The 25,295-nt window shown below is 40.2% G+C and overlaps 2 protein-coding genes across 3 annotated transcripts in view; one reads left to right on the forward strand and one right to left on the reverse strand.

The window, feature by feature from the left end:
- LOC6726703 overlaps positions 1-25,295 on the reverse strand; it is a 59,583-nt gene that overhangs the window by 27,127 nt on the left and 7,161 nt on the right. For both annotated transcript variants that reach the window (XM_039295643.2, XM_039295644.2), the window contains exons 3-4: positions 12,427-13,355; positions 9,131-9,507 (exon numbers count right to left, since the gene is read on the reverse strand). In XM_039295643.2, the coding sequence (XP_039151577.1) occupies positions 9,131-9,507; positions 12,427-13,042 (993 nt within the window). In that variant the 5' untranslated portion in view covers positions 13,043-13,355. The remainder of the gene's footprint in view (positions 1-9,130; positions 9,508-12,426; positions 13,356-25,295) is intronic.
- LOC120285057 (nuclear pore complex protein DDB_G0274915) lies at positions 14,770-16,726 on the forward strand. Its single transcript, XM_039295645.2, has 2 exons — positions 14,770-14,879; positions 14,942-16,726. The coding sequence occupies exons 1-2, from the start codon at positions 14,855-14,857 to the stop codon at positions 16,708-16,710; spliced, it is 1,794 nt and encodes a 597-aa protein (XP_039151579.1). The 5' UTR covers positions 14,770-14,854; the 3' UTR covers positions 16,711-16,726.

Raw genomic sequence — 25,295 nt, forward strand, 5'->3', positions numbered from 1 at the left:
ACAGACAGACTTTCAAACAATTGGAATGCGTTCTTTTTTAACAGAAAGTTAAAATCTTGCCTTTTAAATAATCTTTGAAGGGACTATGAGAGTAGTATAATGAAGGTGTTAGTCGCGTATTCTAGCTGGGCAAGCACAATACATTTATAAATTGCTTTTTCCTAACTTTCACTCGAATTTCTCAGGAACTAATGAAATGTAGTACAAGTGCGCATCACACCCTCGGTATTATCGTCACTATTTGGACTGCCGTTCACAGAGTTGATTGAGTAATCTACAGCTTCTCCTAATAAAAGATTTAAAATTCTTACTTATTCATAGTCCGCCAGTGAAAATAAACATTAGTTTGCCAAAGATTACTTCCGTGTTTGAGAGCATTGACTGCATTCGTTAATAGAGGATTATATTGTTTATACGTAAAATGAAAAATTTTTCATGTTTAAAATTGAGTACTTTGTGAATGTTCTTGATAATAATAATGTTCATACCAATATTGATATTAATTATTTTAAATGGGATTATTCCCTGTAGGATAATTGAATAGTGCCTAAATGAGCAGAAAAGTGCTTGCCCTTAAATGGCATTGTTTACAAGTGTTGGTTTTGGCCAACCTGCTCTCTTGGCCAACAATAAGCAGTGCCAAAGTTCAAAAACTTTCTCATTCGGGTCCATGGGTAGTTGACGGTCGAAGGGGCTCTTGGGGGGATGGGCAATGCACCGAAGTGCTTAAACAATTGCAACAATTTGGCTTCGAATTGCATTTCGTACTTCTATTGACACAACGTGACCAGCCATCGCACACGTAGCATTGTCTGGAAGTACACCCTTTTGTATGGCCCCCGTTGGCATGACCCTGGTGCTACTCCCTCGCAACTTTCCACCCTAAGCCCCTGGCAGCTCAGTGTAGTTGAGAAATTAAAGGGAACTGGGGAGAAGTGGGACTTCATTATAGTTTCAATGCTCAGGCTTTGTTTTATGGCCTGTGCAAATTGTTAAACAACAAATTGTTGTCCAATCAATTAAATTCATTTTCCAAGCAGAGGGAAATACACCTGCCTTATATATTACTTTTGTCAAGGAGGCGGAAAATTGTTTTTTTTTTGTTGAGCTTTTCCCTTTCCGTTTCCTTGATTTATTTTGTTCATGGCATTTACTCACAGGTGAATTGCTGTTAGCCCTCAGCCAAAATGTTATGCAAAGGAGCCAAGAGCCAAAAAAGAATCAACATTAATCACAGCTCAGCAAATATTTGACATTTACCAGCCTCTTTTGCAGATTTTGGAGCAAGAAGAAGGGGTGGCACCTCCACCTCGCCGATGCTTGGCTTATCCCCATTCAACTCAAGCGCCGTCTTTTGTTGTCGTATTTTATATTTTTCAATGCACACATCTTGCTGCTTTAAAATTCGCTACCTAACACTACGTTGAAACGTATTCACATGTTAATAATTTAGTTAGGGGCGTGTGCATATCAATTGGACTTTTGTGGTGACCTCTACTTGTGCGTGGCGCGCCTTTGTGATTATTTATGTGGGCTTATTTAAAGTGGCCCTGTTTAAGGGTTGATAATGCGATAGCAACGATAAGAGGACATAAGAACCGTCTTATAGGAAAGTAAAGTAGTAAAGTTTTCCATGCTCCCCAGCCAAATTTCATAAATACTTCTCGCCGTAAGTGAAAAGGAGAAACTTCCTCAATACAAATTTGTACAGAAAGGTTTTTTGGCTGTTTTTCAGCGACAGCTGGCAAGCTTCGGATGTTTATTCATTTTCAATAAGAAATAGCCGACAGCTGGCCTTGCGAGATAAAAATTAATGGGGGAAATTACATCTTTTTGTAGCCGTCATTATTATCAATATACAATAAAAGAAAGGCCAAACTTTGGAGACCGGCACTTAATTTGCTGTCATTTAACCGAGGATAAATGGGCAGGACATGCGGCTGCACCAAACCCATTAAGACGCAGAAGGAGAAGACCAACGATGAAGTTTTGGCCTACATGGGAAAGCTCTCTTTCAGCCCAGAGTGGTTGCCCCATCGGGTGGCGAAGGGGCAACAAGCATGAAGGTGCTATAGAGTTACACAACCAAAGTAGCGACGGTATCCCTGACAGACTGTTCAAAGTGGCTGCCATCTTGGCAGACACACACACTTGCACTGGCACGCACACAGATGCAAATCACACGCGAACGTGATGCCATTGCCAAATTGTTTTCAGCCTCGCCTAAGCACACGCCAAATTTCTGCAGTTTGCCAGTTTTGATCCCTTCAGCTGTCTTGGGACAAATTGAATGCGATTTGAATTGCGGATGCCTGATGGATTTTTTGTCTCGTGATATTTTTGTATACTTTATTTCCCCCGAAGAAGGAAATTGCCTTTTAATGCCGTCAACTATATTCTCCATAATTACCATATGTGCATATCTACAGCCTTGCTCACAAAAAAATTATAGTTTCCCTGCTCAGGCTTTGTTGTATGGCCAGGACCAGGACAAGTAGCTCAACAACAAGTTGTTGTCCAATCCGTTTAATTCATTTTCCAAGCAGAAGGCACTACACCTATATAATTTATAATTTTTTCCGTCTGCACGCCTGCTTGTCCTTAACTAAAAACTAAAAAGGCTAGAAAGTTCAGATGACGTATGCAGATTCCAGTTTCACACGGTGTGCACGGGGATTTCAGAATTGCCGAGCACACACTTTTGAGAAATATTTCCTAGGATAAAACAAAAACGTGTTAACCACGCTTAAAATTTTTTGATTAATTGTGTTCTTACTTCTATAGATAATTGAAAATAATTTTAATATTTATTTTACTGCACTACCCGAGTAACGGGTATCTGAAAGTCCAGGAAATCGATTGGATTTTGAGTTTTTGGTGTATTTTCTTATTAAGTGGAACTCTGGCTTTCAAAAATTAAATTATTGCGGCTGCTGAAGACAGTTCATAATATTTTACGACCATGATGACAGCAAAGACGGATGGGTGGCAGATTCTGGAGGGTATTGCTCTACCTGATGGAGTCATATAAAGTGATTTGACTGCTTGCAAAACGATTTAATTTCTGATGGTCCTCTGCCCCCTGGAGCTCTCTTCCTGACCATTAAGCCCTCGCTTTTCGGCTTTTGGGGCACGTGTGTGCAGTGCTTTGTTGGGCCAACTTTATGAATAATTGAGCGGTGCCTAAGTGGCAACCTCTTTGGGCCGCCAGCCTTTTTATGGGCGGCTCTTCCGGCAAAATAAAGGCTGAAAATGTCGGAGAAAACGTGTGAAGAAAACGAGAGGGTTTCTTGCAAAATAAGCATCATTGAATTTATTATGATTTTTATGCAAATTGCTGCATCCCCAAAGGACGGACGATGAAAGCAATTAATGTGGAAAGCGACGCAAAAACGTTTTATGTCCCTGCCACTTAGCCTAACGAAGGGCTGTTACCAGATTGTCTGAAAGGTCACCTTCAGGTTTCCCCGATTTCCCCCTATATAATTCTTACCCACTAACTGCGACCTCCCTTCCGAAAGATAGTCCACGGATATAATTTAGTCAGCTGCCAAAAGCTGTGGCTTAATGAAATCAGCAGCGATTTAAATAAAGGAAATTTAAAAAAAATCAGAATCAGGCATTAAATAATAAATTGCAAATAACGCAGAGGGCAAAATAATTATTTATTAAATAATCCATACTATGCTCGAACTTTGGTCTCTGACAAAGCTAAAAAGGCTCAACAATTAAATTGTTTTAAAAAATGTGATTAAGAATGTGAGTAAGTGGCAACGCAGGGATGAAACCATTGTTACTAAAGCAATAACAAAATGGACGTGAACTACTATAATTAATAACTTATCAATTTAAAAGTACTCCTCTAGCTATTCTGATCAAGAAAATATATCGCAAGTATTTGACTAAATGATCGGATGAGCTTCCTTCTAAATGTTACATGCAGTCCAAGGAATCCAGTACACCCTTCCAGTCTACGAGTAACGGGTATTAAAAGTGCGACCCCCGTAAGAAATGGTGCTAAAAATAGGTTATTTTTGTAAGGTCCTGCAGCAGAATTAATCATTTTTATAATTTTTAATATTAATATATTGCAGAATGTAAGCTTTATTACAAGCAAGATATATATACTAAATGAATCAAATTTATTCAAAAAATACGGCATAAATTAAATCTATATTTGAAAAAATAAAGTATACAATTAATAACATTTTCTCTAACTTCTCTTGGTCTTGATACGTATTTTTATATATTTTTTTTACTGAATTTTATTATTTTACTGCGGACAAATTGCAAATACGTAAAGACATTTGTTGCACCTTTTTATTTAATTTTAAGAAGTTCCATGGAAATAACTAAACAAACTACAGTTCTTCGAATCAATTGTACAGAAAACAAGTTTCAAAGAAAAACTCCAAATATTGTGTTTGGTCTATATACCACCACTGTGAATTGCGTTTTTGCCACATGTGAAAAGACTAGAGTTAGAGTATGTTGTTGAAAAGGTATTCAGAAATGATATGAACCCCATCATAACTTTTTCTTGTAAACTAACATTACTTAAAAATGATCACAATATTGGGGTACACTTAAACAGACTACGAGGAATTAGTTTTCTATTATCTGTTATCAAACACAAAACTCAACTGTACGGGATAAAAAACTAGTAACGATCGATCCTTCAGCATAGAGTAGTTTTAATTTTTTGTAACTTTAAATGATTCTGCAATTGAGTAATAATATAATATAACTGAGTGAACTAATACATATAAGTATATAATATAACATGCCATACAAGAAATTTCGTTATCCCTGCTCCTTTCGATTCGTCAGTTGGGGAATGTTGATGTTTGATTTATGTTTTTAGGCAAAAACTATATCGAGGGAAGTGCTAAAATTTTGTGTTGGCACTTGGATAAATCCGGCTTTCGCTTGGGAAATTTTGGAATTTGATTTCTCATAGTTTGCATGGAGCGAATCATAGATTTCAAAGTAAAGTAATTTATTGAAAACAGAAAATCTTGAAGATCGGAAAAGCTCACACTCTCCTATAGTCAGCTAATAAAATGTTAAGCTGTTTTCCACGATGGCGCTTTCCATTTCACAGTCCTGCGAACGGAAACTCCGTCGTGAGTCAACAGTTACAAGCACAATAATTTGCTCCGTCCTGTATCCTTTTTCTTTGTTTGATGTTTTCATGTTCAGCAAAGCTTGCAGAACATCTGTCAGCATGTCCCGAAAAACTCTCCCTCCTGCAACTTGCCAACTCATTGCAGTTTTCTAAAAGCTTCGCTTTTCCATTACGACGTATACGTAATATTTCGCTGTAAATTATAACGAAAATTGAGCTTTGTTTGCCTGCATCATCATCAACAGCAGCTTCATAAGCTCGCTAGATGGCGGACGAGCAGAATTGGCTTTTTTATTATGATGTTGCCATGATAAGGTCAATGCTCCGGCTGATGTGGCACGTCCCCTTGTAATTCGCCACATGTGGAGGATAAGAAAAGTGTAACAACAGGATGGGAAATATGGGGATAATTGATATATTCCCTACACTTTAAATTGGAATATATCTTACAAATAAAACCGCTTTTTAGTATTTTTTGAAATGACTTCTACTACTTACTTTATTTTTATTAACCAATCTGCCTCCAATTGGATATTCTCATATTTATTTATTTTTCACAATCATAGACACCCACTCATCGTTCTCAATCCCAGTGGTAGTCAGAACGGATGTCATCGTTATCAGTGATGCAGCTTTCAGTTGGCTTTGCTATTGTTGTCAATTGTCAAGCTGATTGAGTGAAAGGCAAATGCTTTGTGGGACAGCAGAAGGATAGGGTTTGGGTGAATAGCATTCAGAGTACTGGAATCCACACTTCGGCCTTGATAAACAGCTGACGGTCTGAATGAGTGGAGTGACTCACTGCATGAATGAGTGACTGACTGACGGACTGGGTCGACTGACTGAGATAAATGGTAAAGTCGTCCCAGATTGGCAATGCATCGATGCCGAGAAGGGCTTCTTTTAACGATTAGAGTTGTCTCTCTGGGATTTCACCCGCCAAGAACCGCATTCAATTGAAATGCAGCATTAATCTTCATTAACTTGTTTTCTAGCTATGCATGCGGGTTTGGAGAATTGGTAAGCTATAACAATGATGCGCAGTGTCAAAGTAGAGATTCTACCATAGTGCAAAGATAACCGATTGAAATGGACAAGAAAAATAATGAAGTGAACAAATATTAAAACGTGTTTCAAAAGTGTGGGCGTGGCAGTTTTGGGCGGCTTCTCATTGGCAAACAAACTTTCCCTGCGACTATGACTCTGGAATCTGTGTGCTTAATATCAACTATCTTGTACTTAAAGATCCTGATAGCATTTGGAAAAGCTTTTTTAGCTGGTTTTTCCAAAAGTGTTAGAACTAAAGTTTCTCCAGTGTTACATAGATCCTAAAGAATGGATAAAATGGAGTTTTTAAATATTTTTAAGCTATTACAATCCATTTCTCCAGAAAAAAACCAAATCGAATATAATAATACAAACGCTTTTGAATTTTAAATCGCCATTTAACTTTAATGGGTACCCAAAGCGCATCAATGGCAACTCATTGTGCGACAATTGTGTCGCTTATTTAAGGGCGACTCCACCGGCGGCAACGTTGGTGGCATTATTTTGTTGCAGTTGCTGCGCATAAATATTGCACACTTAATTGCACGTTTTGAAACTTTGTCGCTATTTTCTTGTCCCTGTTGGATGCTGAGTATGGAGCTGGTCTCCTATCGTGTTGGCGCTATCCCTTATTGCACAGAGAAAGAAACTATTGGGATTGTTTATTCGATTCTCCTAAAACCATCAAGAATGGGATCGCGAAATGTTTTTGGGTAAAAATGTTACACAAGGATATATTCATATTTAATTACCATAGACCAATCTTTGATTACTTAAGGGAAAGGAAGATGGAGAATCCAAACAATGTAGGTGGACTCTTTTAAAATGTTTCAAAAAGGGGTTTGTTGAACTCCCTTGAATGGTGACCAATGGGATTTGGACTGACAAAAATTTGAGGTCAATATAATTTCTGAAAAATGGGAGTGACAGTTTAGGTGGTTTTTAGACGTTAGTGCCGAATTCAAAACGACTACATTATACAGCTGTCCTAGGTACAGAACGTGAAGTAATAATTCATTGTGTTTGATTCTTAGTCGGTAAACACCTTCTCGTTAATATATACTTACGTCAAATGCCTACATCCTTTCCAGCCTTTTTTCAACATAACGATTTGTTAACATTTATATTCCTTTTAGATTACTCGTGTTCTAGATTTGTTAAAAAGTAAATAATATAATGTATGTATATATATTCTTAATTAGGTTAATACGCCGATTTCTATTTGTTGGTCTGACCATTCATCTACGAAAGTTAAGAAGGTGTTTACCGACTAAGAATCAAACACAATGAATTATTACTTCACGTTCTGTACCTAGGACAGCTGTATAATGTAGTCGTATTTTGACCAAAAAAAAAAAAACGAAATTATTAATTGCCAAAAGACTATTGTACGTCAGGTTAAAACACTATGTTTAAAAATATGGAAATACATTTTATAAGCGGGCAAGGCTATATCGACTGATAGTGATAATGAATATGTGTATATACATTGCAAACTTGTGACTGAAAGCAGTTAATCTTCCCAAAATCCATGGAAGTCAAATGCAAAAAATTCGAATAACCAAATAAATTAGTTTTGTATGAAAATTATGCTTTAATTGAATGTGTTTATGATTGTCCGGTGATGGATCCTCCGAAAGTACAGGACGAAAAAGGCCGAGGAGGCTTAATTAGGCAGCAACATTCGTTGAGTGGTTTTTATGCCTGTCAGCAGAACCCAGGATGTTGGCCACCAAGAGTATGGAACTATGAATACTGAGACCCGTCATTAACACTAATTATTTGCATAACACTTCGCAGATGCTATTTCTCAGTCCAGTATACTGCTATTCGGCCACTGCCCTGTGACAGAGAGGAACCACGCCCTTCCATTTGTCCATCATTTTGGCTCAGTTTGTCAGGGCTTTTGGGGCACACAGATTTTCATTAATAACTTTGCTGACAATCTCAACAAGTTACCAAACTTTCGGAAGCACTTCGCTCAGCACTTGTCAATCAATTGTCAACAAAAAAATCGTCCGGCACGCTGGCGGGCTCATAAAAATATGCAAAAGTAACGGGCAGAACTTTACGTTGCACGATTTGTGTGACAGTTGGCCAAGTAGAAGAATGCGAGGGCTCCCAGCCGATTAGGCCGGATATTCTTCAGGGCACTTGTTGTGCATCTAAGCCGGCAGGTGAAGGTGTGCTGGAGTTGGGCGGAGGGTGAGCCAAGGGCAACACTTGCCACTAAAAGTAATTTCATGCCAGCGTCGACTTTCATCAGGCAATTTCGCAGCATATTTTGGATAGTTCCCGCCACACCGCCGCACCTAACCACCTCCGAAAAGCATCTTCCCTTAGCCTTTGGCTCGGTATTCCATTTCCTGTTTGCTGCATCCCCGAGCACACAGCACGGACTTGACTTGGTGCACGTTTGCGGTGCGAGGAGGAGCTGTCTCCTTTTTCTGTTTGGAGATTGTTTTGCAAATTGCAAATTGCTACTGCAAAATACCTGTGGCTCTTTCGGGCCAGGATCGTAGTTATTTTGCCTAAATTTCTCCTTAATTAACACTCCAAATTTTGCTGGCAGGGTTGCATTCATATTAGTGTGGCCGACGGCAACTTAGTGACGAAAGGCACAGTGGTCTATGTACATCACACATTAAAGAAATATGTACGATTAACCTTTCAGATTTTAATTCTTAGGTACTGTAATACGGTACTTAAGTATTTGTTTTTCAAAATAAGAAAGCCTATTAAAAATTTAATTTCCGTTGTACTAAGAACGGATACCCATACCCCAGTGACCCTTTAAAGCAAAGCTAAGAATGGAGCTTAAGCTATCCATTTTCGATTATTTCTCCCATTTAAAGTGCGTCCATTGAAGCTTTCGCCGTACATAGTTCCCCTTTCATGATTCCATCAAAGATATTCCTTTGTGAGTCAGCAATCTTAAACTAAGGACGTACTCACTTTCATTCGCGGGCAGGGCCACAGGACGACGGTCTTATTGAAATCGAGGGCCAGTTGCTCAGCCAGCTGATGACAGTGACCCGAGAAGCTGCGGGCGTCGTTCCAATGATTTTCCCCGGTCTCGCCGGATGAATGGGATTCCTCCTCGCCCGCTGGAAACTGTTTTGCTTTGGAGTCCTGATGATGATGACGATGTGGCTCCTGCTCCTGCTTTGAATGCAGCCGATGTTGCTGACGTGGCTGGCTGGGCGTGCCAATGTCCATATTGGAATTTTGGTCCACGTCCACGTGGCTGTCTACCATAATGCCCGCATTTAAAGTCTTTATAACGCTCGTGTACTTGGGCAGCTCGAGTAATTTAATGAAGCCGCTTAAGTCTGGGCGCCGTCGTCGACATCGTTGTTTTCATCATCGGACAGGAAAAAGAAAGAGAAACATTTTATGTGGCGTATAAAAAGGCTGTGAATTATTTAGCTTTTCTGCCAGTGTATATGAGTATGTGCTTAAGCAGTGTAGTTACTGTAACTGCTGATGCTGGCATCCAAGCAAAATCTGTTTGCAACGGCAGCAGTTATAGCTTCTCGCCGCTAGCCAGTGATGCCAGTATCAGATCCATTTAAAATAAAACGAGTGAGAAGAAACAATACTCATGGCAAATAAGAACTGGAATATTTTAAACAAATATATTTATTTAAGCCTTAAGTATCAATACCGACATGTTATTTGCTTTGTGGGCGGACAGACATGCAGATGCCATGGAAAATGTGGAAAAGAGAAAGTACCATTGCTCTTTTTGCTTATTAAGAGGTCTAGTTCGGTATATGTACACCAGTTTATTGGCAATAAAATGCTGGTTTTAATTTGATCGAAATCGGACTAATACACCAACCAGCAGTTGATATATTAAATTCGTTGTATTCCATGAGTGTTATAAGCCGGTATACCGCAATTCCTTCTATATGTGTATATAATTAATGCAAGGCTATATAAACTTCAACTCGTCGAAGCCATTTGGCTTTCTTGTTAAAAAGCGTCTACAAAATAGCTAAAACAACATCGCATCCTGCTGTGTGCCGAGCTCTTCAAGTGGTCTTCTGTGGATTCTCAGCATGGTCTGCTTGCCAAGTATCCAGAAAGTGGACAGGGTTATGAACGCCAGTGATTTACATGCCTTTGAACCTGAGATTCTGCACTGGGAACAAACTTCGGGAGTTTCTACTAACGCAACTGATTTCTTTTTTCGATCCTGTGGCGTATGAAGAGGTATAGGAATATGATATAGGGGTCCGATCCGAATCCAACTAAACACCACCTCAAATACAAAGAAGAATTTTAGGTGGCGATGAAGTGATGAATAAATAAATAAGGGTCGCTTTACTGCTGTACTTCGTTGGACACTTCTGATACAATGTTATAACAAGAGAGAACGAGTTCCCCGACTATCAGGTACTCGTTACTCGCTAGTGAAAGTGCTAGCGAGAATATCCATATTGGCATATATGTAGATAGAAATTGGGAAATCATAAGGACGGACAAAAGGACAAATCGACTTCTACATTGATTCTGATTACTTTATATGGTCCAAAACGCTTTTTTCTACCTGCTACATCATTTTATAGAAATTTAATAGATTAATAGAAAAGGAATATCTTATACCTCTTTAATAGCAACTACACCCATTTAAATGCGTTTGTACAAAGATCGCTTTAAGCTGAAAGTGAATCCAGACCCTCGACGGCACTTCCATTGAAAAGTTTGCTGCGTCCGGCTATTGGCCCAATTATATAAGTTTTTATTCCTTTTCAGTTATTTTCAGAGTAAACACGAGCGTCGACACATGGCCAACTTTGTCGCTCACTTATTTGGCGCCAAAGTTTTTGCCGACTTCAGCAATTTCGCTGTTGTTCAGAGGGCGAGCAGATCAAGATTGATATATTTAATTTGGGGGGTGCCTCGAAGGTGTCATAAATAACAGGTTAAACTTGGTTGCTCCCACAGCCGTCTAAATTTATTTAAGTGCCCGACAACGAAATTCAATTTGCAAACCAAACTGACGTAACGATTCCATTCCGTACAAATAAATTCCATTTGCCGCAATTTAACCTGACTGTCTTGCTGCGCTGCAGGTTTTTATGTTTTGCAAAATATTGAAATGGATTCTAGTTGCATGCGGCTCCCTTCTGCCCCAGTTGCAATTTATGTCCGAAGAAATGTCTGCGAGTTTATTTGCTGACCATCGTTGGCAACGGCACAAAAGCGGCCGCAGAGATCCATATACTGCTCTTTACCTCCGGACGAAATGAAAAGGGGAGTTTTCCCAGGAAAATAGTTGCGTAACCCACTACATATATGTATATTATATAAAGAGCTCACAAAAGGTGTGGATTGATTGGTTACTTCACATGTTGCTGTTGTGCAACGCAAGCAAATGGACAGACATCCTGCTGCATTTGCCGTTCGCCATGTTGTCCACTTATTCTGCAATTTATATCCCTGCAGAGACAGCTGCTAATCCTAGCTGCTTCTTTATGGTTTCGAAACTAACACAAGTCTTAACATGGTCTTAAAAAATGAATAGCTCTGGACCGGAAATTGTAAGCTGTCAGCAGCAGGGAAAACATCCCTCTGATGCGAGTGACCGACCAGAAAAACTTAGAGTAGGGAAAAAGGACGCATAATTAAAGTTATAACTTCTGCTGGAAAATGTCGGGAAGCTGGATGGGGACCTTCGTTCAAACTAAAGAAAAGTCAAAGGCAGGACGTGCTTGAATTAGTTTAAATTTGCTTGCGAAATGAGGGTTATTTATGTGGGCGGAAAAGGCAGAGTAAGAGCGAAAAGAAATCAAGGCGTAATGCATGCAAATTGAGTTCTCAGAGGTCGGAGCCCCTCGTCTTCTAAAAAAGACTGCTAATGCTAAGGCATCCCGCCTGCAGAGACTTCAATCTGAAGATTAGGCTGGAGAGTCAGATAACTTTAACTTCAATTAATGCGCTTGATTTGAACCGCCCCATCCGTTGGCACTATGTTTCCTGCCAGCAAACATTTAGCCCCAGCAAACAGACGGCCAATTCATCTTCATAAAGTGCCACCTTCAGCCTACGACTCGTGTGGAAATCTTCGAGCAGGAGCGGAAAACAGAGGGAAACTTGAGCATCGGGCGCACACAAATCATCGATAAAACACGATGTCTAAATGCATGTCGGCAAGGATTTTCAGGGCTGGGGCAACAAACAAGGCAAACAAGGATGCTTGGCCTGGTCCTGATGGGTTTGTTTTTCGGCTTGTGTGTACTCACCCACATCACGTAGAAAATCGACGGTGACATTAAATAAATGCAGTTGGAAAAAGTCGAGGAAATTCTGAAAGCCCTGTTGCACATGCGTCAAATCAACGTGCAGCGAAGCAGGTATCAAAACGCCCACTCGTTGAGTCTGATGTTGCACTTGCTGCTGCTGTCGCTTTTGCTGCGGGGGATTAATGCGCTGTTGCTGCTGCTGCTGCTGCAGTGGTTGCTGCTGGATTGCGGGCTGTTGCATTTGACGTTTGTGACGTCCAGCTTCACGCGCATTACGCGGACTTTTTGTTTGTATAGCTGTCGGCCAAATTGACTTGCTGCCAAGTGTTGTTGCTGCCGCTGTCGCTGGCACGGGCCGCGTAGCCGCATCTGCGTTTGTTGCAAAGGCTCTGGCTGGCTTGGCCGCTCGCAGGACGAGTACATCCGAGCGGAGGGGTCTTTCTGACTGGAAGTGGGAGGACGAGGACGGGGACGAGGACAAGGAGCTGGAGGCGGAGGCGGAGGCGAAGGTGGGACTCAAACCGAAGGATAATGAGGCTGCGCTGGGAGAATTGAGGAAGAAGAAGGCTGTCAACAGCGGAAATAATTTAGCAATTTGACAGGTTGTTAACTTCATTTATGTTGCGTATTTTGTTTGGTGTCCTGATGCTGCTGCTGTTGTGATTGCTCTTGCTGTCGATTGTTGCGGTTCAGTGGTATTGCTGTTGCTGTTGCCGTTGCCGTTCACCGTTGCCCACTGCCAAGCTGAGTGGGCCCTTTTCAGTTCCACGCCCTGGCCCAATTACATTTTGTGGGGCCTGCGGATGCCGTTGTTGCAGCAGCATTTGTTGTTATTACAACATTGATTGTTGATGTTAACGAACTTTGACACAGCCTTTTTCGAATTTGGCATAATTGTGTTTCTAATGCTTGCCATTTACAGTGCCTTCCTGCAAGAAAAGAGACAAAAGAATGTAATTTATCATTTAAAATTTGTTGAGCAAAGTTTGCAAACGGCTGAATGTAGTAATAAGAAAAGTAATACGCCTGTTTATCACGAAGACATTTATCAATTTTGGAAAATTACCCAACACTTTTGGGGTCTTAATTTTTGGCACTGTTGCAGAGAGTTTATTAATATGCCAGATGTTGGCAACGCAGTAAAATAGATATTTACATAGCCGAGACAATTATAGTATTTCTATCTCTACGCCAACAAACTGTTCAAATTCTCCCGTGATCCCACTAGAGTATTATAAGGTATCAGATAGTCGGGGATATCGACTATAGCATTCTCTGTTTCTTAAACAAGGATTTACTGATAACCTACGGTAGCAGAGAAACTGTAGCCTCGGGAAATCTAGATTTCTTAGCCTGACTGCCCAGAAAGTTGTGGTACAACTACGAAATCGATGATACACAGTCAAAGCTTATAACTTAATCGAGCAATCAAGAAACTATAAAAAATGGTAGTATCCAGTTTCCAAAAGCATCAAATTCCACAAAGGCTCTGCACGGACTGAGCGTAGCAGATTTCCATATAACGGTTACACTTTGGGTGCCCATCGTCACTACGTGGACTGCCGTCCAAAGTTACAAGGAGAAATCGGAAATGACAACCTGGGCATACCTAAGGGCTGAATTTTTTGCTTTGCCAGCCGTTATAAAAATGGAAGAGTCAACGAATTGATTTGCCAAAATAAACATTTCGTAGGCTTACATATCGAATTTCCCGTACTCCCTCCCCTAGTTGGGCTTTCTTTGCATTGTTTACTTTATTTGATAAGGCATTCCACCCACATAAATATAACCTCCACCTTGGAGCAATTTAAAGCATAAAGTTCAGGCCATGCTCTATTTATTCCTTCCGGCTCAGCCCCCGCAAATTTGACGGTTGATTACCTGCGTGACGCATTGGTGCGGTAATATTTTCATTCATCAACATGACATTGTAAACTTTCACTTATGTATGTATGTATTAAAATCTGCTTTGTGGCCGCGTCCTTTAGGCTCTAAGCATTGTCATCCGATTGCCCGGAAATGATTGATTCGCCTGTTTTGTTGTCGTTAGGCGTAATTAAATAATCTACCCGGAAATCTGTAAGAGTGCGATTCAACTCAAAAAGCCTCAAAATGACAGTGTAAATAATACGATTGGTGTTGGATTATTCCAATGGAGCCTCAAAACGGCACCGATGCACACATGTTGGTCACTGAAAGCTTTTCCTAATGATGGATGGTGTTTGTATATTAAATGTATTCTATATTGAATGTATTTTACATGTGCAGATAGAGAGAGTAAACTATATACTCAGACATACAAACACCGAGTCCGAGCGCATTAGTGCAAGTCCGACCGCAAAATTCAACATATTAAAATAAATTAAAAATATAATAAAATAAGCCCAATACTTTTTAAACTCCAGTACGAGTAATAGATGCGACCACTATGGCATGTGCTGTGCTTTTCTATGGTATGTGACATCTTGTCGTAGTTTTACGAAGATACTGATTTCTTTCAACGCTGCTCATCAAGGGCTCGTAGCGTGGGCTCTTCTTTTCACAGTCATGGGACTTCTTGGGGATGTTGAACGAAGACTTAAATACCGTATATTTCACGAATTGGCTGTTCACGCTCATAACAAAAGTGTACATCCTGTTTCGGTTTCCCAATTGGCGGAGGCAAAAAAGCGGATTATTGCTGCCGAGAAAGAACCTGAATTGAAGACCATGGAACACATTCAAAAGAACCTCTTGGATATCTGTGACTTGATCAAAGAAAACCCTTGCGATCTCAGGAGGGCCGAGACCTGTCCCTCTTGGAGGCCAGGGTGTTACAACCGTCCGACGTCACATTGTCCCCCTTGGATACCGGGATGCAATGTTCCCATCCCGCCAAAAAAGTGTTGGTTCAAGCCAGGCCAGCGTTGTCCACACCCTTTAGGAGCTTATTGCCATGGAGGTGGTTGGTGTAAGCCAGGCAGCAAGTGCCCCGGTGACCCATTACCAGAGGAAAAACCAGAGTCACCACAAACGGAGGGAAATTCAGATCAATTAGCAGAGAGTCTAAAAACAACTTATCCGATAACAACGTCTCCCAGAACAACTACAACAACAACAACAACTACTACAACAACACCAACTACAACAACACCAACCACAACGACACCAACTACAACAACAACAACTACAACAACGCCAACTACAACGACACCAACTACAACAACAATAACAACTACTACAACAACACCAACTACAACAACACCAACCACAACGACACCAACTACAACTACAACAACGCCAACTACAACGACATCAACTACGACAACACCAACTACAACAACTACAACTACAACAACACCAACAACAACAACTACAACAACACCAACACCAACTACAACAACGACAACTACAACAACGACAGCTACAACAACACCAACTACAACAACGCCAACTACAACAACACCAACTACAACGACACCAACTACAACAACACCAACAACTACAACAACACCAACTACAACAACCACAACTTATACAATAACAACGTTTTCTAGAACATCAACAATTCCGACTTCGATAGGCCTAAGTACAACTTTACCATCAGCAAAAACATTTACTACATCTTCAATAAGTCTAACATCTTCAATCACAACATCTTCCCCGAAAAAAGATATACCAAGCACATCAATGTCAACTCTGAGTTCACATTTTTCTTCGCCAATTCATGCAAGTTCTTCAACTTCTTCTGGGCTAGGCGTATGCGGAAGGCCGGGGGCTCCAGGTGGACCAAATGGTCCAGGAGGTCCCATGGGTCCAGGTGGCCCTGGTGGTCCAGGTGGCCCTGGTGGTCCAGATGGACCTGGTGGTCCAGGGGGACCCGGCATGCCTTGGGGTCCCGGAGGACCTGGAGGACCCGGTGGTCCAAATGGACCTGGAGGCCCTGGTGGTCCCGGAGGACCTGGAGGTCCTGGTGGTCCAGGAGGACCTTGCGGTCCGGGATGTGAAAAGTCGAGAAGGACAACTCGGAAGCGAAAATGTTGCTCAAGAGCTAAGCATTGGACCCCAAACCATACACATCAACCCAATGGAGACCCCATCACCTTACCAATTGGTCCACCTGAAATAAAACAGTTTAGAATGCGGCCAATAGAGGCGGATAAATTAATTCCAAATGATAAATTTAAAATATCGATTATAAGCCCAAGTAATTTTCCAATGTTCAGAAGTCAATCCAAAAAAAATTGCATTGTCGCACATATTCTGAACTCTTTCAATGAGGAAGAAAATAAAAAGAGTGGATAGCATTCGTAAAAGACTATTATATTGTAGTTAGATTGATTGCATTGGCGGTAAGCTGATTATTTTTTGGTCACGTCTCCGATTTTTGATATTCGGGGAGTATAAACATAAGAACGGAACAGAATGGTGTGCACCACTATATCATATAGTTGCCAAATGAATATTTGATAAAAAGCTTCCTCATCGCTTTTGACCATATAGGAACATTTTATTGCTGTACATAATTTCGATGTACATAATTAAATGTATATCATGGAGTAGAATTGGGCTTGCCTTTCTTGTTAAGCCTGATTTCTTAAGCCAATCTTATAATCTTTTAAAAGTTGCCTGGCCTGCTTAACTAACTAACTAACCTCTTTAGTGAATAAACAACAACTTCAATAAAGTGTGTCCTTAAACTTGCATAAAGCATTAAAATATACATTTATCCCAGGCGCTTACAAGCAAATTGATTTGTTGACCTTTCAAACTATCTTAAAGGAAACTTCAGTGGAATTCAACTGTAGTGGAACCCTTTTAACGAAACGAGCGCCGGACGAAAGTTAAAAATTGTATTTAATTTTAAAGATTGTATAAGTAATAAAGCTGCAAGCTTGTATAGGACAACCCCCCGTACTGAAAGTGGGTGGGAAAGCTTTGAGGGACAAGAATGGGAGAAAAGCGTAAATAATAAACAACAACAGCAGCAGTAATAAACAACATTTATGGCACAACGGTGGTTCTGCGTTTATATAAATAAATATATTAAGAACTTTTAAGGATGCATGTTATAAAGCGGACCGATGAGTTGGGTGTGTAAAACGAGCTTTAATTCTGAATCGAAGTGGATAGATCTTCTGTGACGGCGATTTTTTTCTCCATCGCACGCTTCATTAGTTCCAGATACTCTCATCTCATCTTTCCGATGTTTACGTTTATGTGTGTTATTATGCCTGTGCGGTGGGCATATTGATTTCAGTTAGATGTTTGCAAAGCAGTGAAAAAGACATATATATGCCGCCATAAAAAGTGTTTATATTCCTAACCAGTATCAACAGCTGCGTCAATCCGTTTCTATGGTCTTAGTTTAGATATCAGTATCTCAAAAGTTGTATTTCTATTGAAGGTTGTGAATGTCGGAACGGCTCGGATTGGATTACTATATTATGCAGCTGCCACTAAAACCAATGTAAAAATATGAAATAGAACTGTGTCCTCTATGTTTTTGATCATAAGGGAATGGCTAAGTTAACGCTAATGCTTCCCTTCTTCCGCGACTCGAGATATATATAATTAGGGTAGACCCACATACAGACTTCTTGAGCATGGGTTTGCGTATGGGTTATTTTTGGTTGGCGGCTTTTGTCGTCGATGGTGCAGACAGATACTCAATGTTGTATACTTCCCGCTTATTTACATACATATAAGCACAGACCAAACGACAGTTAGAGCTGTATCTGTGTGTGGCTGCCTGTGTACATATCTGGAGCATCCTTAATACGCATATATATACATATGTATGGATATGCATAGGGTCGTGACTTGGGGTCGTAGTTCAGCGCTAGAGTCGTCGATGTCGTCTCCGCCAAACTAACAATGTGCGGAGTGTATTGGGGGAGGAGAAGTGTAGCAGGGAGGTGGCACTTAGGACCAACACTCGGAGGCACACACGCATTCATCAAAAGGACCTTTGGTGTCTGGGCTGTGTGTTTCACTTACTTATCATATTCTCAGGGATATGAACATACATATTCTGTTTGGTCTACACTGAGAATCGACAAATAACCGACAGGGTTATTTGAAAGAAAATGTATTCTGCAGCCCTTAAAAGGTAATGGAATTCCCTTGGTAATCATATTGCCTTTTATACCCGTTACCCAAATAGTACAAGGGTATACTAGATTCGTTGAAAGGTATGTAACGGGTCTTGTTCGCTATCACTGGCCATATTCGCCCGTCTGTCTGCCCGACCATATTAACTCAGAGATCTCAGGAGCTATGAAAGCTGGAACATTCAAACTAGGCCAGCATTCGATAGACATAGACGCCAGCTTTAACGCCCAAAACTGACGCCCAGACTTTAGGAAACTTTTAAAGTTTTCTGTTTGCTTATTTCTATCGATATGATAAAAGAATTTTAAAATTTCTCTTTCGCACTTTTCGGTATCTGATAGTCGGGGAACTCGACTATAGCGTTCTCTCTTGTTAATTTAGCTTTAATTTTTTTAGCACTTGGCACGTGTTTTTTGGTCATTAAAAACTAGTTTGTTTTAAAAATTAAAAGATTGACGTCTTGTAAATGTATATATATTTAATTTGCTTTAAATGTTAACACAACAAATTTTAAATACTGTGTACTTAAAACGAAAACGAAAAAGAAAGCTAGCTTCGGCAAGTCGAAGCTTATATACCCTTGAAGTAATTGTATATTATATATAATTAATCCGAACAAAAACTATTTTTTAGCAAATACTATAAACGTTTTTTTTTGGGACAGACATACATACATATCCTTTAGCAGTCTCGTTTTTTAGGTTGCAAAATTCTGCAATCAATATACCGTCCGCCGGATATAAGAAAAGTGAGCACTTTCAGGTTGCGCTATTAAACAGTCTCGAAGAGCATTTTCTCCTATATTTAATCTCCTTTGCACCTTCACCTCCGAGGTAACGGGTATCTGTTAGTCGAGATACGAACTACAGAGTTCCCCCTCTCGTTTTTAAGTTCCATGCGGCGCAACTTACATAAGAGTCCACCCGGAGGGATCCGCGGATCCAACTTCTGTGCGCCGCTCACGAATCCTGATTTAGCTGTCGCATGGGCTCGCTTTTTCGTTGGTTCTCTATTTTTTCTGTACCGCCGGCAGTCATTCAAGTCTGCCTTCACGGACAACGGGTTGCGGGAAAGGGGGCGGCTTGAGCTGGGCGTGTGACACATGTAACGCTTGCAGCGTCGCGCAAAAATGTGCGACATTAGGGCTCTTTTACCTCCCACCAGGCGATTTTGCAATTCATTTTTTTTCGTGTGTATTCCTTTGTGGTCTTTTTCACTTGGTTAGAGAAGAATACTTTGCTTTATTTGAAAAAGGAGATACAAAAAATGTTACCAAAATGCTGTTTTTCCTTTTTTCGATTGTTTTGAACACTTTCCTAAGCGTATTCTTTTTAGATAAAATGCGTGTATTCTGAAATGATAATATTTTCTTCAGCAGCTCAACAATGCGTTTTTCTGTATCATTCCATTTCAATACGAAATATATATTCCCCTATTAAGCCCTAGTATGTCTGCTATACCATATGCATCATACCATACCAAATATTTTAGATATTTTTTCCCGCGCAGACTCTTTGTCTGTCTAAGGAAGAAAAGTGTAGTCTTTGAGTTTCTTTTAAGTAAGACATCGTAATTAACGAACATTTAATGACTTTAGTTACGTAATTCTTCATTTCATTGAGTTAACTAATAGTCACAGCTCTTCATTACACTACATTTTTAGGATAGATATCGTGCGCGAGAGAGTTGGAAGGCAATCGTAATAATTGAAGTAATATAATTTATAAAATAATTAATATTTCTCGTTTCAGCTGTTGGTCGTGTGTGTGAGTGGGAAATCCTTTGTGTGGGCCATTTTCCTTCTCTGTCGCTTGTTTGTGCAAAAATTAGTCGCGGCGCAAAGCAAAAACAACCTTGGGGGCGTCTGCAGAAAATTCGCTACACGAACGAATGTCGCTTCGCATTTGAGCCGGAAAAGTTGATTTCCCTGCGTTCTATCGTTGTTATTTTTGTTGTTATCTTTGAGTGCCATAATTGTAGGCAACAGGAAAAGTTTTCATGTTGGTCGGTTAGTGCTTTCTTTTTGCCAATATCGTAGCTTTTGTGGTTGATTGCCTAAATGTCAATTGACATTAATGAGTATTGTTCGCATAACCTTGGCCTAAATCAATTGCCAGCACGTGGATAGTGTTGTCAAGTTATAATATTATTTTGACAGCTCGTGAACATATATGTGTGGCGGAAGGAGGAGCCTCCCTGGCCAACTCTGAAGGAAGGGAGTGCGATCTGCCTTAACACCTTGCTCATCGAAGTCATACGTAAGGGTAAGGTCCAAGGGTAACTGCATGAAGTCAAATCTCCGCCAGCTACGATCTCCAGGGACATGGAACAGGTCAAAGGTGAGAGAACTTTTAACGAAACTTTGGCGATCGAGCGGTAGTATTACTACTCCAGGTGGCACCTACTCAAGTGAAAATCGACCCATCCTGGCGAGGTGTTGGAAGGCTTGGCTGTCTCGGCACAGAATGCAATAAGCAAAAACGAGAAAGCAACAAACAACTTGGGAGCTTTCCTAAGCAAGGACTCCTGTGCCACAACACCTAGGCTTGCCCAGACTTGCCGAGCTGATTGAGGGATAGGACACGCCAAAGCGGAAAGGGGACGCATTCGGCGGAAAACATAACCAGAGGAGACGAATGCCGATAACGCAGCTTTTATGCGCTGATAAGCTGGTGAAAATCGGCCTGGTCCTGGATCAGCGAATACTCCAAACCAACGTCGAGGAGGTGCTGAACATTAACGTCCAGATGAAAGCAATGGTCTCAAAGTTTAAATTCCAGAGAATTTGTTGACTGTTGTCGCCTCCCCATATCATTCACGCCCACACATTTAAAAAGTGTTCATATATTTTTTATTTTTTTAGTGTTGTAAAAAAAGTACCGTCTACTTGGTTTAGTAAGGGGCATCTAATAGTCGGGAAACTCTACTATAGCGTTCTCTCTTGTTAAATTTAATAACGGAATTTTATAGTTTAAGGGTGCTGTATGGTAAACCTGATATTTACATCCTTCCTTCACTTCACTTACCCTCCAAAATGTCCTATATATTTTTATCATGGTTAAGCACAAACAAAAAAAGAAAACAAGGGAGAGCGCTATAGTCGAGTTTCCCGACTATCAGACACCCGTTACTCAGCTAGTATGAATGCGAAATCAAAATTTCATAATTTTTTTGGGATATCGATAAATAGGAAATAAAATGAGAAATAAAAAAAGAAAAAAGCAAGTCGATAGAAATTTACAAGACTTATAAAAATGTGAAAAAATATCAACACATTTATTAAAAGTGTGGGCGTGGCAGTTCTGTGCAGTTTGTTGGCGTGGCAAAATGGGTCAACAAACTTGTCTGCGTCTTATCTCTAGAATCTGTACGCTGAATCTCAACCTTCTAGCTTTTATAGTTCCTGAGATCTCGATGTTCTTACGGACAGACGGACATGGCTAAATCGATTCGGCTATTGATCCCGATCAAGAATTTATATATATAGTCGATACCGCTTCCTTCTGCCTGTTACATACTTTTCAGCGAATTTAGTTACCCTTTTACTCGCGGAGTAAAGGATATAAAAAGTCTTTTACTCGCTACCACTGAACGGTTTGATTGCAATTCATTCTTACCCACATTCGTATGTATGTGTGTATATACTAAGTGTGTTTCTAAAAATTTCCCCGAGGGGCTTCACGTATTAGAATTAAAGAGAATCAACGTTAAAAGCTATTTGTATTTTGACGAAAATGGCAAAAACGCTTCTCGCTTCCAAACATTTTTATTCGCTTTTTTATTTGGTTTTGGTGCTTCTCGCTGATTTTGCTCCTTCTATATTGAGTATATTTCACATCCCCTTTTGCTGGCTTATCTAAGTCACCAACTTGTGGAAACAGACAACAGAGAGTCCTGCACTTAAGGTGAGCAAAGGCAATAAAAGAGGAAAATCAGTTGGATTCGTTATTCGAGTCGCTTTTACATTTCCACGAATCGACATGTTCATGCCATAATAAATTAAATGAAACTTCGTTTCGAGACCTTGTCCAATTAAACCACATCAAATAAATGTAATCTTCTAGCAAAAGTGTAGCTCTAAAGAATAATGTGATTATATTAGTCTTTGGTATAAGGGTTACTGAATAAGTTTAAACGTAGGTAAAAGGCTTAAACATCCCCCTGCCTCAATTCTTACAATGCTAATTGCTTTAATAGACTTCAAAAAAAGATTCTTAGCAATCCGATAAATCTCCAGTAGAGAAAGTGCAGCTTGGATCCGCTGGAAATTCTGATTTTTAAAGGGTAAAGAAAGGGACAATTTCATTAAGGTATGAAAATTTTTACTAAATAAACATTCTTCTTTTAAGATATTGTTCGAAACAGGCTATTTTCAAGCTTCTGATCAGCTAAAAAGGAGTTCAGATCTGATATTATGGTGGTAAAGGAGTTTGAAGCTCTTGGTCCGAAGCTTATATGTTATGGTTATACGTGGACCAAAGATATTAAATCTGATAACCTTCTTACTACACAACAACACGACTCTATTAGCGTTTTGCTTGTGATATCGTCGTCGCATATCATCCTGAAAATGCGTTCCTCTCTACGGTAACACCACTTGCTCAACTCAAAGAATGTTACCATCCTATTTTCAAGATGACTATCGACACAGTTACAGTGATAGGAGAAAACCCTGAGAAGTCAACTAAACGAGTACTGGTAAACTTATAAGTTGGGCAACGACTAGAACACAAAATATTGGACGAGTGCCTGATAATTTATGCAGCCAAAATTGTTTGTTTGTCTGTGGAGCGTGGCCTGTGCATAAATTTCCAGTGGATAGAGCCGAGGCCCCCTTTTCCTTCCTTCGAAAACAGTTTGCTATTTCATTTGGGCTCCGCAAAATGTTCTCGCATTCCCACTAGCTGTCGGAAAATGTAATTATGCGCACGCAACAAATTGTTTTTCCTTCTTCAGCTGTTTCCCAATTTCTTCGTTTTTTTTTGCGCTTCTTGTCTCTTTTCCATCTGCTAAAATGTTTCCCTTTTTTCCGTTTTTCCGTTGTTTTATTGCAATTTTGCGTTTTTCCGCCGATCTAATCATCATTTTTTGTGTGAGAACGCAACCCTTTTCGGTAGGGTTTCCTAAGCCGTTTTAAATGCATTGTGCTCTGCGTTGAATTCCTCTTTTTTTTAGATATGACGGTTATGTATGACGCGGAAGTTTCTTTGCCTTCGCCCTCCGTCAATTGGGCTAATTGAATTTTCATTTGAGCTGAACACTGGATTACTTTCCCTCTGGCTCCTTATTTCTTCATCACTCCGTTCGCTTTTCTCAATTTACTGGCCAGGAACTTCTCCGGTTTTCTTCAGAAATGGCTTACTGCGACAATCTGGCTGTCAACTAATTTCATTTAGCTGGCTTGCGTGTGCGTTTGAGTCCTGGCTGTGGGCCATTACATGCGGATAATGCCACTAGGACATATGGGACAGTTCTCGGTCATGTTTTGAGGTCTTCTGGGCGTGTGCAAATGTTCAAGGATTTTATAAAATAGAGAAAGTATCTTGGTGCCAGAATAATTGGCGTACATTGCATAACGTTTTGCAGTTTTGAAGCTGACCTCAAGAAATTGTTATCTTTGAGAGAATTTGATGCCAAGAACTTTTAAAAACTAAAACTAAAAACGCATAGCCCCATATAAACACAAATATGTTCATACTTTTCGTTGAAATGCTCCGATTTTCAAATTGTTTGCTGTATTTAACAACAATTCATTATGAGTAAAAAAGTAGAGAAATATGCTGATATTTTCTTTAAGTTGTTAGGTCAGTTGCTGTTGCCATGAATCACCCGCCTCGTCGTCTAATTGAAATAGCACCAAACTTTTCGAAAAACTCGTTAAGTAATGTTTGTTGAGAACCTGCTAAAAGAAAACAGCGCCGGGTAAACCCGAAATGTTTGCCTCTGTAGTTTGCAGTCGCCGCTGCCAACTCATTTAGGCCACGTCCAGCTGGCTCATTTGCATCCTGAATGGAAATGGGAAAACTGTCGCACATTTCCGGGCTACGTGTGAAAACTTTAATTCCGGTGCAAGGCATAATCACGTGAAATGCGATTTAATGAATTAATTTGAGGGCGACATTGACAAATTACAGGCGATTATAAATGGTCAAGAGCGTGTGGTTTATGTGTCTGAGGGATAAGATTGCGGCCGGATAACAAGGCCAAGTGTTTTCCCAGTGGCGGGTTTCAATTTGGCAAATGCTTTTTTGGGGGAAATCAGCTCGCTCTTGCATGGCAACTGGCCAAGTGAAAGGGCTGGGAAATGAGAAGATACTAACGGATACACAGGGACTAGGCGGATTCCGAGATACTCCACCGACCAAGTGTGTGACACGTTTATGACTTTAAGTCCACGACATCACAAGGAGCAGGAGATCAGGAGGACCCCCCTCGCTTCCAACTCGTATATCATAAGCCGACGCCCTGTTAATATTCCTCTACTCAACATGTCCAATATTTTTAATGAGTTCATTGAACCCGCGTGCGTGACTTTAATTGTGCGGCGAATGGTTTATGGTTGTGATATGGTTGGCCTAATTTAAGCAAAGTTGGTAACTAGTTCGGTTTGTGATTATCAGTGTGCCAGCTGTATACTTTATAAGAGCGTATTGTTTAGAGGGTTCAAAGTGATAAGTGAAGTAAGAGTGTAGGACCCCTTGTTCCCAAGCCCATCGGTTGTTCTTATTTTGCCGTTAAATAACTTTAGTCAGTGATGACCTCGCCTTTCCCATTCG

This window comes from Drosophila simulans, chromosome 3R (genome assembly GCF_016746395.2).
Source record: "Drosophila simulans strain w501 chromosome 3R, Prin_Dsim_3.1, whole genome shotgun sequence".
In the NCBI taxonomy this organism is placed as follows: domain Eukaryota; kingdom Metazoa; phylum Arthropoda; class Insecta; order Diptera; family Drosophilidae; genus Drosophila; species Drosophila simulans.

Coding starts and splice junctions, on each gene's coding strand:
- LOC120285057 (XM_039295645.2), top strand. CDS start 14,855: ATGGCATGTGCTGTGCTTTTCTATG. Junction 14,880..14,941: donor ATGTGCTGTGCTTTTCTATG/GTATGTGACATC, acceptor CTGCTCATCAAG/GGCTCGTAGCGTGGGCTCTT.